Source organism: Amblyomma mixtum, chromosome 6, assembly GCF_055824585.1.
Source record: "Amblyomma mixtum isolate Tamu chromosome 6, ASM5582458v1, whole genome shotgun sequence".
Classification (NCBI taxonomy): Eukaryota; Metazoa; Arthropoda; class Arachnida; order Ixodida; family Ixodidae; genus Amblyomma; species Amblyomma mixtum.
The window spans coordinates 79,098,669-79,113,530 of NC_143017.1; the positions used below are offsets into that span (position 1 = coordinate 79,098,669).

Below are 14,862 nucleotides of genomic sequence, written 5' to 3' on the forward strand. Positions count from 1 at the left end.
TCACTACAGTCTCTCGTCATGAACACGCGAGGCAAATCACTTCTACATGGAGCAGAAAACTCACGCGAAGGTTGGCGAGCCCTTTCTGGCGACTTTTTCATGCTTGCACCCTCCTCCCTCGCATGCTCCTGCATGATTATGCTCAAACATAGCTACTGGCTACTCTTTCCGGCACGTCACTCAGCTATCAAGTCGTCGCCTAGTCAGCAATGTCGCTCTGGCAGGCAAAAAAGTTTTTGTGCTTTGAAACTGTGTCTCATCGTGGAGCTGCGAGCATTCAGTAGGATGGTGCAAAGCCACTACCGCTTGAAATAATTTAAGAGTTGATCTTGAAATGCTCTTGCCCCAGGCCATGTTTCCTGTTCACCCTTTTTGCAGCAACCGCTAAAACAAGTGCGATGCTCACAATATAGAATGAAATTCATGTTTCTTCACTCGATACTGCATTTATATATACAAGTGTACACAGTTGTTTCAATGACAGCGCCACAAACCACACCTCTACTGCTCTCCACCTCGAGCGAAAGCACGTGGTCCACAGCCAATTAAATGAAATGGCCTTGAATCCAAAGCTCTGCTCCACACGTATGCACTTCAACTTCCGGACCTCAATCCTCCACCTGCGCAGAAAAATAGGATCCCAATTTGTTGCCGATGGCGAAGCACCAGGACATACATATCTGTCAAGCAGCCCCCGGTACAATAACAGTGCACTGAGCATTAACATACAATTTCCTTTCTTAAAACAGCTGCGAAACCACACCTATGCACATGTTGTGGACAGGAATGAAACAAACTGACAAGCGCAGAAACAGTACATAAAATCCGACTAAGCTGTTCACTCGAGGTGCGGTAGTAAGTCAACAAGCTTGCTAACCAGCCTACCTTCCAAAACTACAGCCTTTTTATGGACAGACAGAGCTCAGCAGAGGTGCACCAATACTTCACATGACACCCTTCATGACGAAGCGTTAGCCCTCAAGCCCTGTATACATGCAAAGAAAAACACATGCACAAAACACCTAGGCAACCTTTTGCTGCTCCACAAGTGTCACTGGTAAGGAAGAAGAAAAAACAATGACCGGGAGCCGTCAAAAGATCTTAGCCTACATGTAGCACCATGCCGTTATCATGTTTCTGACTGCATATAACTTCCTCTCAGCACATCATGTAGGCAATCATGTAGGCAAGTTGAAAAACACACCTCAGCAATCCATCAGTCGTCACTGTCTTCATCTTCATCTGCCGGAGGTGGAGCATCCCTTTGTTGCTCTTCTTCCTCGCCACTTTCTTCTTCCCCACCTTCTTCTTTAGCCTTCTTTAGTCTCTGTATTATTTCTGAAATGCAAGAAATCAAAGGTGTCTGCAGTAAGTTAAAGAAAAAAAGCAGAACCCTGAACAAAAAAAAATGTGCCACCACTTCTGCTACTTTTGAATGCCTTATTGAACACGTTCAAAAGACCATAACATTATAACAGCCCAATGCAACATACAAGCACAGGGTGTTTGCCAGTTTTAAGTGTCTTCATGGCAATGGAAAGATACTGATTGTTGTAACGATGGGTACCTTTAGCAGGGTTGAAAACGCCATTCGTTTGCTGACTGCAGACGTAGCATCTTGTTGTCTTCTTGTAGTGCTTCAAGGCACACTTTTCACAAAAGTAGTGCTTGCACCTGCAAAGCACAGCACACAAAATGTAAGGCATCATGTTGCCAAGAATAAAATGGTCCTTTAGGCAACAAAACCCCAAATTCTTGTTGGCTGCCAACGACAACAAACAGCAGCACCGCGCTTTGTGCTCACTAAGGTGATCTAGGAATGTTTTAAGACAATTCCACTAGACTGTCTCAGAACTGTAAATTCAATTTTTTTTTAATTTTCATAAGCAGCTTTTTTCCTAAGTGGCAGTAGTACTCATCAAGCACCATGGCAGTCAGTGACCGAAGCCGTTTTGTGCTATGTGGAGAAGTAAAATGGTATTACTGTTTGACTCCATTCCATTCTGATACACTATAATCACAGCTGCACTCGCCATACAAAAAAGATAAAAGCTAACAGATACAGCGGCAATAACTAAGCCTAGTTGCCACGGGCCAGCCATTGGCGGTCATGCCTAAAAAATGTGAGTGCACTTCAGGTTGGAAGTGCCTTAGTCTTAGCAAATCATGATAGAAAGGGAGATTTTTGTGGTAAACAGCATTAGCTGCCTTCATGAATTTCACAACTTATCATCTGGTGTCAACTTAAACTCGCACTAACATTTTCATTTCTTGGGAACTCAAAGGGCAAAACCAGTCATTTTTTGGTAGCAGAAAGAGTACTAGACATTCTCCTGAAAAATAAGCTGTTGTGGACTCATTCCTTTTGGGTAGCATTGGGTGGACACATCATTAAGGGGTACTGGGGACAAACTAAAGTTGGCCTCTATCGACAGATTATCACGTTCTATGACAAAGAGGCAATCTGCACTGAAAACAAAGCATTTACAGTAAAACCTCATTAATGCAGGCTTCAAGAGAGGGGAAAATAAAGTAGGAATTATCCTAATGGCAAATTCTTGAATGGCCCTTTCAAAACTGCCAAAAACCGTTTGCATGAAAGCAAAACCTGAGCAATAGTCTTCTACTAAGCCAAAAAGCCATTGTACTAAACGGTGTGCAGCTCAGCTAGCTAGCTGATGGTCGCCGCAGACTGGCAGCAAAACTCCAAAAACGAAACTATGCAGCCAGACTTGGCCTTCAACGTAAGCCTGCCGATCATCAACACAACGGCTGTTGTGCGCATACCGGAATGGTGTGGAAGACAATCTAATATACAGTTCAGACCTGAGGACGAATATTTGGACGATTGCTTGTGCAGGAGTACATACCTCCACACGGCGCCACTTCGAGAGCCCATCCAAATTAATTGATGCTAGCTCGAGGGCATCTGAATAGAAGAGCTTCCGACGCCATAAACGTACATGGACTCCAAAGGTAGTCCGAACTAACCGAATTTCTGAATTAACGCGGTTTGAATTAATGAGGTTTTACTGTATAAGCAGAGGTCGAACTTTTCTGTTTTACTTTTTGAAAATTTACCAAGCTTTTTCCGGCTTATTGGAACGCGCTGAGAGGCTGACCTGAAAAGAAGACACAGACAGGGCGCCGTGTGCGTCCTCTTTTCACATCCACGTCTTTGTGCTGTTTCAACACTTGAACCAACTAGCCCAAGCTTCCACCTTTACTGGTGTTTATTGCAGAATGCTACATTATTACTCTTTTCCTACAAATATAATTTTCTATGAATGAATTTCCGTTCTTTTTTTAATAAGTATATGATGTCCCTGAGCATTGAAAAGTGAAGTAGAGTTTGCCTTGTCCTTTTGTTTTGAGCACAAGCAGGTCAAGTAGCACTAACAAATACACAAATATGCGTGCCGAAAGTAGTTTAATAAAAAGTAAAAATGTGAAGTTAAATGATTGGGCTTCGAAATAAAAATGGAAGTTGAAACTGTTTTGAAGACTTGTTAGGTTATGCTGGTAAGGTTTTGGTTGCATTCCGTTGAACAAGAGGAACGGATGTCACGTGGCACATGCGGCAATGGCATGTCATTTGTGCTTGGTTCCGCATTGAAGGGTGCTTATTACGGGTCCGAAAGTTGTCAGTGTCCTTGCATGCAGTGAAAAAACTTACTTAACCAAGCAGTGGCCCTAAGCCGTTGATAAGTATCAGCACACCACATGCTATGCTAGCAGACAGTGCTTGGTTAGAAAACAGAGCCACTCGATATGTCAAGGCACACCTTAGTTTACGGATCAATGCCTCAGAACTCACACCCCAGTGCTACCAGATTCCAGAGACCATTGTTTTGTGATGCTCCTGACTCCACCACTTTCTAAAATTTCCCCTGTGTACCTGCTGTAACTGGTACTGAACAACCAGCTATTTGTGACATGCATGTCAGATTTCAAAAATTGTTTTAAAGCCAGATTTCAAAAATTGAGTTCAGCATAATTTTTTTGGCAATGCAGCAAAGGCTAGGAAGTATAAAGGGAGAGAGACAGGCCTTTAACCCCGTGCCGCAAATGGGGGGGGGGGGGGGGGGGGTCGGTTTTTCGTTGTTCGGGCTAGGTAGGGGTGCAGAGTTGTGAAAGAGAGGAAGTTGGAGAGACTATGCGAGTTCGTTCACTAGGGCTCAGAAGCCTACTCCCCATGACATGGGAACAAAAGCCCGTCTTTCCTAGCCTCTGCTGCTTGCCAAAAAAAGTTGTCCTCAAGTATAGGCCTTCCTGTCGTTCACTTCCAAAAGGCAATCACACAACCCTTTTCATCACTGACGTCATGAAGTTTTATTGTGTGGTGCCTTGGCCCAGGACCTATTAAACGCCTAACATAAAGGCTGTTTTATTAAATGTGTCTGCTGCTTGCCAAAAAAAGTTGTCCCCAAGTATAGGCCTTCCTGTCGTTCACTTCCAAAAGGCAATCACACAACCCTTTTCATCACTGACGTCATGAAGTTTTATTGTGTGGTGCCTTGGCCCAGGACCTATTAAACGCCTAACATAAAGGCTGTTTTATTAAATGTGTCTGCTGCTTGCCATAAAAAGTTGTCCCCAAGTATAGGCCTTCCTGTCGTTCACTTCCAAAAGGCAATCACACAACCCTTTTCATCACTGACGTCATGAAGTTTTATTGTGCGGTGCCTTGGCCCAGGACCTATTAAACGCCTAACATAAAAGCTGTTTTATTAAACGCGTTACACCACCACCACCATCGTGTGGTGGTACAAAAATGTTCTCCCTTTCTAAATTCAACTTTCTCAGCAACAAATGCGTCTTTTGCTGCCAAACAAAAATCAACTTTGCCACCAGGCGCCAGTCAATTGATTTTTGCGAAAAAATTTTTAAAACTGAGTAACTTTGTCCTCATTGTTCCTTCAATTCCTTAATGAGGCTCAGCTGGAATGATGACATATGGCGGTGTTAAATCCTTTAGTTACTCTTGGTTCGAAGCAAGAGTAACAAAAGCATTGAACACTAATTAACAACTCTGGCGCACACATGATGCTAAAAATGTCTTAACAAGTGCAGGCTCCACAAGACGGATAACAGAATTAAAACTGCCACAGGCACTGTAACATCAGCCTGGTCATGGAAAAGCCACTAACTTGGTGACAACAGGGTCCACAAAGGATTTCCTGCACAGAAGGCACTTGAAAGGCAGGTCCTCCTCATCGGAGCTGATCTCATAGCGGCTAGTGTCTTCCTCCCGGTACTGGTTTCGTTCCATCTCCAATTCCAGCTGCCAGCCATGCTTGTAATCGGATCGGTCGTGCATAAACTTGCAGCTGTCTGAAGAAGCACAAGGAACAGGAGTGGTCAGGCTGTATGTTCAGGCAATGAAACCAAAAGAGGACCTGAAAAATCACTGTTCAAGTTAACAATGCAGCTACACATAGTTTCAAGTGAAAAGCACACCATTAGACTACGAAAATTGGCTACTGTCACAAGCCCTTATGCCTCAATATAGGTAGCTGTGTTGTTTTTCATTCTCATACAATCATGTTCTGCAGCTATCTGGCCTGTTTCATACTATCTGCAGTCAGCCATACCACGCTATATGCCCAGAAAGGTTGTTATATTTAAATGCCAGGGGTACTTAAACTGGGATCCAGAGATCCCTTGGATTTCCTAGAGTGCTTTTCGAGTTTGCTGAGCACGTAAATCCATGCCTCAACCCCAACCTTTCCTTTACCCTCTTCATTCACGACCAACCGTAGTGAAGCCACATATCGCGTGTTGCGGAAATAAACGCGCCCCGTAAAATGCTTCTTTCAGCTAAACGGGCTCATTGTTCGAGGTCAAATTTCGCATAGAAATGGCATTTGGTCGGCAGAATTGTTTAATACCACGTTTGCTTGGGGTACTTACCTGATTCGAACAGAATTAGTTGGATATTTACATCGTCTGCGGCGACGACGAAGGAAATTAAGCTGCTCTGTCAGCTATTGCACCGGTGGTGCCATCTCGTTTGTTGGTCGTGAAGAATCAGCAAAGGAAAGGGGATCGGGGGGTTTGAAGACGCTCCTTCAACTGGTTTTTTAATGGTCACAGAAAACTTAGCTTGGCAAAACTAAGTTTTCAGAAAGTTAAGTTTTTTGTGAGCATTAAAAAAACAGTTCAAAGAGCGTCTTCAAACCCCCCGATCCCCTTTCCTTTGCTGATTCTTCACGACCAACAAACGAGATGGCACCACCGGTGCAATAGCTGACAGAGCAGCTTAATTTCCTTCGTCGTCGCCGCAGACGATGTAAATATCCAACTACAGTAGACTCCCATTAAGACGAACTCGCTTAAGATGAACCCTTAGTTAAGATGAACAGTGGTGGTCATTTGTTTGGTTTCCCATAGAGTCAATGCAAAAAAAATCTGCTTAAGATGTACACTGCACACGTGCTAATTGGTTAAGATGAACTTTCACGACCAGCCGTGATCAAGCCATGCAGCTTTACTCGACCATTCGAGCAGTATTTCAGCGGAAGGAAAGAAAAAAAAAGCTAAAAAATTGAAAGCTTTTTTGCACCGCCGACAATCCATGTGGCGCGGGGAGGCACAGAGACCTAACCACGTCTCCGTTGAAAGGGCGATTCTGTGAAAGCAGAACTGTCGCTGCTCCTCCCCTGTGAGGGCACTGAAGGATATCTTGGAAGGTTAAGTGATATGCCTATGCTTGTAGCAAGCAGACGATTTTCTCGACAGACACAAAAAAGAATAACAGACTGGGCAACACTCAACAGTGCCTGATGCACTGCACTAGTAGTGCAATAAATGCTTATGTTGCAATTATTTTTTTCCTAAAAGACTATTTCATGGCTTTGTTCACATATACGGACTATTTGGACACACACTGCATGCTCGAACATCATTTTAAGAAGCACTCCTGATTAGATGAACTTCTGATAAGATGAACAGTCTTCATGGTCCCTTGGAGTTCGTCTTAAAGGGAGTCTACTGTAATTCTGTTCGAATCAGGTAAGTACCCCAAGCAAACGTGGTATTAAACAATTCTGCCGACCAAATGCCATTTCTATGCGAAATTTGACCTCGAACAATGAGCCCGTTTAGCTGAAAGAAGCATTTTACGGGGCGCGTTTATTTCCGCAACACGCGATACTGTAGACCGTGCATCCTTACAGCCTGTCAACATCCAGTCAATACTAACTGATTGGGGGAATTTTTTTTTTTTTGAGCAGCTGCATATATATATGCTCTCCTTCGAATGTATGCTAGGCATTAAAGGAAGGAAGTCAAGACACATGGGGTTCCTCAGCAACTTTAGAGAGCCACTGGGGTTTCGTAAGGCTATAAATGTTTCAAAAGACCCTGTTCAACAAAATATTAAAAGCAAGCTTTTCGTAAAAAACACTAAGCAAGCATCAAAATGGTGTTAAACTAGCAGAGGCAGCCTTTCAGAATGAGGGGCACTTTGAGTAGCAGGTTAACTGCATGATATAAATTAATATCTTCACTAAGTGGAAATGTGAGAAAGTGGTTAGTCAGAAAGTTGCGAAGCTCCGAAAAATGTCACAGTATTTCCACAACAATGTTTAAAGCAGCACACAATGTCTTCAGGAAAAACTGCGCAAAGTGCAGTAGGTTTCTACCTAGGAATTGGTCACATTTGGCACAATACAGCTTTGTAGTCATATGGTTTCACTCACACAAATGACGACTTAACTGCCCACTCCTTATGAGGCAGCATATTTTGCAAATACCTTGTCCTCATCACATATGAGCTTCTGTGTGCAAAAAATGCATTGCATGTTTATATATCACATAGGTACAATTGAGTAGTGTTTGCACAAGTACTCAGCTCACATGCAAAAAAAAAAATAACACAACCTTTCTGTTGCAAGCTGATCTCATATTCTTGCTCATTTACATGTCACTAGCAAAAAAAATACAAATATAACCACCTTCCTTTTTTTCCTATTGTTCACCTTTAAGCTAGAGGACAGTATTTAGAATCAAAACAAGCTTATTTTACATTTTTCAACCTGACTTTTTCCTGAAACATTCTTGTCAGATGACAGAGTGAGGAAGTAGAGCATTTAAAACTGCACTGTTTAAATTTTCTTAAGTATAATATATAAATGTAAAACAACGCAGAATATTTACTGAACAATGATACATGTGTTGAAAGCTTGCATACTGTAACATGTGAATCAGCATTACAAGCCACTGCAATAAAAAAGAAATTTCTTAGCACTTATCAAGCCAGCACACACCAAGAACAGCATATGCCCAATGCTAGGAAGCAGCAAAAAGACTACACACACAGTCAAGAAAAACAAAGACAAAGGTGAAGCCACCAACACTATTTTCAATATCAACGAAACAAAAAGTTTAGATGTCCTAGACAATCTCAACAAAGTACCAGCGCGTGAGAGCCCACAAATCCAAGATGAAATCAGCCACAGGTGGCCTTGTTTTCTCAACAGTCTAATTTAGCAAGCACAGCAAGCACAATCCCTGTAATTTCAACAATCCCCGTTTCTTCTGCTCACCTACCATAAAACTCCTCACCTGTCTCTCTTTTTTTTTTCTTTGGAGACCATGACAGAAGAGCTGTGGCAAAACTCAGTGCTGCTAACTGCACTTCCTGCCACTATTTCGCACTATATTTTCATTTCCAGCCACTGAAATTTAACACCCCTAATAGTCACTTCATGCTTTCTCCAATATTGACAGCGTCGCATGGCTCCATTCAGGAGCATGTAAGAGACTAGTTTAGTCGCAAATTCCTCAAAGGACAACAATTTGGTAAAATGAATAATACATGGTCTGTTCTGAAAGTAGTAGGACTGATTTTTTTAAACAAGATTTATTCAAGAGAATAGTACAAACGATTACAATTTTTCAAGGTAGCACCCTTCCGCACCTACACGCTGCTGCCAATGAGTTTTACAGTTTTCGTACGCCTCCAGGAACGCCTGGACCGGAATGCTGTTTAGCTCCCTCGTCACGGCCTGTTGAACCACCTCTACCAATCCGTGAGGTTTCCCCTCTAGCGTCGATTTTATTCTCGGGAATAGAAAAAAGTCTGGCGGGGCCAAGTCGAAGCTGTAGGGGGGCTGAGGCAGCGTTGCTGCCTTGTGCTGGCCAAAAAATCGGGGTCCTCATTCACATGATGAAGAAGATCCTACCGGTTGGCCTTTTCCTCCTCTGACAACACTCCCGGCACCAACTTCGCGCACGCTTTCCTCATGGATAAGTTCTCTGTTACGATCTCAAAAACTTGGGTTTGAGGAATGCTCTAGTCATCAGCAATCATTCTGATACTCATTCTACGATCACTGTTAAGTAAATGTTTCACTCGCTACACATTTTAGTTGGTTTTGCTGGTCGAAGGGCGTCTGGAGCGGTCGTCTTCCTCCACTCTTTGCTTACCTTCTCGGAAAAGCTTGTGCCACTCAAAAAACACCAGATCTACCCATGGAAGCGTCACCGTAGGCCTCCTTAATCATTTTGTGAGTCTCTTTGCCCGTTTTACCAAGATTTACTCAAAATTTGATCGCGTATCGCTTATCCAGTAAACGCTCGACGATTCTGCGTGACGAGACGTTTCGACAGGGGTTCACAGTACAAGCGACCTCCTCTCTTCAACGGCCGAGAGCCGACTGCCGATTTTCCCCAGCATTCCCAATATCCCCCTTCAACGATCCTGCACGCGCAGACCACCTCTCGTCCGCCCGTTCGCCCAGGAAAAAACGAGTCCTACTACTTTCAGAACAGACCCTGTAGATTTTCGCATGTCAAAGCAATGCCCGGGCAATGAGGCATGGCACTTGAGGTTTGTTCATGTGAAACAGAATCTCAGTATAAGGACAGCTTTTGCATTTCACCTCCACTGAAGTGTGGCTGCCGTGGCCACAGCCACTGGAAGCGAAATGCAGTTTGTTGTCTTCAATGTTAACCATAAGCCTCTATGGAAGGTTACCTCCAAAACCACAGAATCCGGTTTCCTTGTAGTCCTTGCAAATGTCTGGCTGGTAGTCCCATCGGACAGTGGAACGGATATGTTCAGGAGCTCTTATGGGGCCTTTCCTGCAAATGATGACCAAACATCATGAACTGCACTGGCGACATCCACAAAGAAAAAAATTGGTTACTGAGAGTAGGCTCATCAAGGTGAAAAAGTAAATGCAGGTATCACCACCACTAGGGAGCAAACAGATCGACTTCAAAGGCTGCTGTACAAGACCACTAGGCTATCACCACAGCACCAAAGACGCCTCGTGTTAAACTGCGCCACACTCTGGCGTGGTGCATTGCAGAGCGTCATCTTCATCAATTTCCATCTGCTCTGTCCGGTGGCACTGCCCGCTCGTCTTCTACATAGCACAAATATGTGCCTTCGCACTGATTCGACTGTAGTAAACATTCTCTGTGGATTTTTTGTTGCTGTTGTTGCACGTCTTTGAAGCTAGGCCACACTGCCATTCATTTATAGCTAGTGACCACAGAATCCCTTTCATCACCAACATCACAAAGAGAAAAAAAGAAATTTTTTTCAGTGAACGAAAATTGGATGAAGTTGTCTTCAGTACCCCTTAAAAAATGTTAAGTCTTGATGAACAAAAGTAAATGCATGGTCTGGTTGTACCTGCCAAACACGAAATCGTAGCCATGAGAGTGTAGAATGCACACAACTTTCCAGAAAGGTAGATAAAGGTAACAATATAATGAAAAGGCAAAGAAGCTATCCAAATTAGGATCAGGTTTGATACACCTACCCTATTCTGAAAGGAAGTTACAAAGTAGGCAGAAAGAAAAGGAAGGGAGGAAGGATACATTGTTCGCAGGCACACCTCAAAAACCTGAAGTGCAACATTAAGGCACTCAGACAAGTAGCTTGCCTTGAAAAACCACAAGAGCGTTCACAGCAGAGCTGGCTGCGATACCCTTAGACATCAAGATATCTAAGAAGCCGCTCTGCAGGGGATCTAGATATAAAGCCCATTAACCTTACTGTACAAACTGACCTAAAAGATGAAATGAAGCTGATATATCTTTGCACAAAAGCAGTGACCATGCAGTGAGGCATCTGGGCCAAAAATTGTTCTCAAGCCAGTAAACACTCTTCCGAGCGGAATTTCCAAGCATTCTTAACTTGCACAGCTCTTCTTTTCCATTCCCTGAAAAATCCAATCCCTGAATTTTTTGCATATACATGTTAGCCTTGAATAACTCCGCTAGAGGTAACTGAAAAAGTTGCACTGGAACAGACTGACCAGAGTTGATGGGCCATTTCCACTCACCTAACCATACCACTCGATGCATTCCCTTGTGCCGTGTCCTTCTTAGTTATGTACTGTGTGTAATTGTTCATTCCCCGATAAACTTTGTCATCTGGCTTCCCCTTGAGTTCCTAGAAAGATTACGAGATCATGGCATTACACATTACTAAGATCACTGATCACACACAGCACAGATGACTGCAGTCATTAGTGATAACTGCTCAAGCAACATGACAATAACAATTTTGTTACCAGTTCCTGAATTCCTCACCTTGTTTATTTGTTGCGCCCGTTCAAATATGGTCTGAGCATCCTTGCTTTTCTCTGTGTCAATTTCAAGGACAGCAGTTGCACCCATGTCCTTGGGTCCTTCCATTTCCTTGAATGCAAAACATCCAGACAGCAGTTATGTAAATGTCATCACAAACAATCAGTAAACTCAGGTGACTTGGTTACCATCACTTACCGTGGTTCTTCTGGACTTGTAGGACACTCCGACAGTGCCAGTCTCATCATCACTGTCGCTGTGAGCCGTGTAAGTATTTGTCTTTTTTGTCGATGTCTGCAACATAAAGAAAGAATGTGTGCCACTGAGATGTTTTTATGATATTGTGAGCCACATGCTACTTGTAAGGTTCAACAGCAACATTCTAATGTTTAATGAAGCCTTAGAGACAAAGTATTTAAGGCAAAATCATTTCAGCTTACAAACCAGCTTTTTCTTTTTAGCTACACAGAGATGCAACTTTTCACTCACTTTTTTTCGTTGTTTTGTGTTATTTACAACATTGCTGATGCTGAATCTACTTTTACCACATTTTGTAGTGATGCAGTCCTAGTAGGCAACAAAGGCAACCAGCTTTCTGGCAAAAAAGAGGTTCTAGAAGAAAGTTTCTTTATGGAAATAAATCATAAAAATTCAAAAGCGCTCATTCTAAAATTTAACACTTACTTCATACTGCTTCACTGCATTCAATAATGTAGTCTACAACACTACTCAGTCGCTCGTTTTTTTGTGCTTCACAGCATTATACATAATAGTTTCTCTCTGCTCCAAAGCTAGCAGCAAACTTCCATTGCCAGCACCATTTAGGCCTTTGTGACCAGAATATGCAATACTTGCCCCTTGTATCATTGGGTTAAGATTGTCTGCCTTCTTCTCCTTCTTCACAACTTTTGTTTCATCTTCACTGCTGGCTGCAAATAAGAATAAGGATAGACATCTCACAGGTTATACGAGGCAAGAGTCATTACTGCACTCGCTGGAGTAAAGTACACATAAATGCAACAAAATTTCATTACACACACCTTTTCCATAATAATTCAAAGTACGAATTTTTCAAACCAAGCAATCACGAAAGTATGAGTACAAGAGTACCTACAGGCATCTATGAAGTGAATTCTGCTTTTCGTGCCTTTCTTGTTTGGGAAATGTTGGTGTATGCATGCATCTGTGTGTTACTGCCTGCACTCACTGCAATGCTTTCAGAAAGCTATTCGAATTCTCTTAATAAAAAAAAAGAACTGCAAGCACTAGACTTATCGTTCATATTCCATGCAGCGCTAAGCCTACCTAGGGCTGTTGCCTCTGGCAAAAACAATAAGTGACTATTAGATTGGCACCATTGTGTATGCAAACAAAACAGCAAGCACACCGGATAAAGGTCGTTGCACACGCAACCCTCTTGTAACGTGTGATAAAACCAAACCAGGTTACGCGAGACACTTGTGAAAAACAAGTGCAAGTTGCAAGAAAATCTCACCTCATTAAGGTTAAGTTACTCCTGAAAAAAAATTTAACTTCCCTCTCACCCCCAAACCATCACTACCTTAGATGCCCGGTGGATGACGCAAAAAGTGCACCAAGATTCAAGAAATAAATAATACTTAGAAACATTTTCTAGCTGGTACCCTGATCAGAGTCTCATGCAACGGTTTAACTGTGGCGCGATTCTAAATCAGTCCGCGTCATGCATTGCCGAAACTGTATCAACATGCAAAAATTCTGTACAGATGTACGTGGTGATCTGCAATTTTAAATCGTTGCGGGAAGCCGTTCGCTAGGCAGCTATTCCACCTTTCGTGTAACTCAGTCATTGCGCTTCGAACAAATTTAACATGAGATGCATCGACGAGCTGTTTGGCCCCAGTTACTTGCGAGACGTAAGTCCTAACGAGCGCGATAGCACGCTTTTTAGCAATAGCTTACTCATGCCATTTATTACAGAACTAATCATACAAAGAACAGCATCATTTCGCAGGTGTTGTCACAGAATCGGTCAGCAAAGACAAATGCAATTTTACATATTAAGCAATAACCCAGAACTCCGCGCAGTCGTTAATAAATGCGTGTACTGCAGTGTCCTGTAATTACCAGGATAGGCAATTCAATTAATTTTTTTCAAAGGAAGCAACGAGATCATTCGAATGACAGTTTTGCGGCCCGCGGTTCTGAGTGCACTGGCATCTCACTCATCATTGACACTGGCATCATTCAAGCATAAATAAGGGTCGCAAAGCTACCGTCTTCACTGCTTCCTCTTCTCTTTCTCTGATTTCCTTTCCTGAAGTTCGGCCTCTTAATGAATGTGCACACTGGTTTTTCTGATTCCTCGCCAGTTTTGATGCTCGCGGACGACGCCATGGCAATAATAAACAGCAGAGCGGATTGGCTTCGGTTCATGCTTGCTTTGGCTACTTCAGCTTTTCTAACGCATGGTTTCCAACTCAAAATGCACAATGGAGGGAAATCCTCAGGTTGCTCGCCAACGTTTCGACAAGAGGACTTTTGATCGTAAAACATTTTATTCGTCGAAAAGAGCTTGGTGCTAAGAGGTCACATTAATTGGAAGGACTTGTTTTTGTCTAGGCCAAAGCGTTCATCATTGACGCGATTTAAATAGGGCCTTCATTTCGAGAAGGAAGGGCTGGTGAGCAGAGGATGAAGTTAATGAAGTGAAGTGAAGTGAAGTGAAGTGAAGTGAAGTGAAGTGAAGTGAAGTGAAGTGAAGTGAAGTGAAGTGGTCGGTATGTGCCATGCCACCAAGGCAACAACAACAACAACAAGTGGTCGGTCGGTCGGTCGGTCGGTCGGGGTTTAACATCCCAAAGCGACTCAGGCTATGAGGGAAGTCGTAGTTAAGGGCTCCGGAAATTTCGACCGCCAGGGGTTCTTTAACTGCACTGACATCGCACAGTGCATGGACCTCTGGAATTTCACCTTCATTGAAAATCAACCGGTGGTGGTGGTGTAAAAACATTTATTTATACTATATACAGAGGTATTGCTTGGACCGTGCCTGAAGGGCCCGGCCCTCACAATCACTCGGAGGGATCCCTAGTCCGGGACCCCTGTGGCCTCCGCGGCGGCCCGGGCTCTTGTCACCAGGGCTCGTTGGTCCTGGATAGTTGAGCAGCCGAGCAGGGCAGCCTCCCAGTCCTCTCGGGTGGGCTGGGGGTGGGGTGGGGAAGCAGGATTGGCAGGGCATGCCCACACCATGTGATACGTGTCCGCAAACACTTCCCCACAGTGTGGACACTCGCCCGAAAAGGCCGAACGGCGCGGCCCTGATCGAGCCCG

General features: G+C 43.4%; 1 protein-coding gene across 2 annotated transcripts; it reads right to left on the minus strand.

Annotated features, from left to right (window-relative positions):
- Positions 1-430: 430 nt before the first annotated feature.
- Positions 431-13,942, minus strand: mdlc (RING finger protein mdlc). Of its 2 annotated transcripts, none has more exons than XM_089548267.1 (10): positions 13,806-13,942; positions 12,406-12,479; positions 11,749-11,844; positions 11,554-11,661; positions 11,304-11,413; positions 9,983-10,089; positions 5,151-5,334; positions 1,568-1,674; positions 1,214-1,338; positions 431-620 (listed from the first exon to the last, which is right to left on the minus strand). In XM_089548267.1, exons 1-9 carry the CDS (start codon positions 13,924-13,926, stop codon positions 1,217-1,219), a joined length of 1,029 nt encoding a protein of 342 aa, XP_089404393.1. In that variant the 5' UTR covers positions 13,927-13,942; the 3' UTR covers positions 431-620; positions 1,214-1,216. The 2 variants fall into 2 exon arrangements, with proteins under 2 accessions (XP_089404393.1, XP_089404392.1); XM_089548266.1 differs by having other exon boundaries at positions 1,205-1,338.
- Between the last annotated feature and the right edge of the window lie 920 nt (positions 13,943-14,862).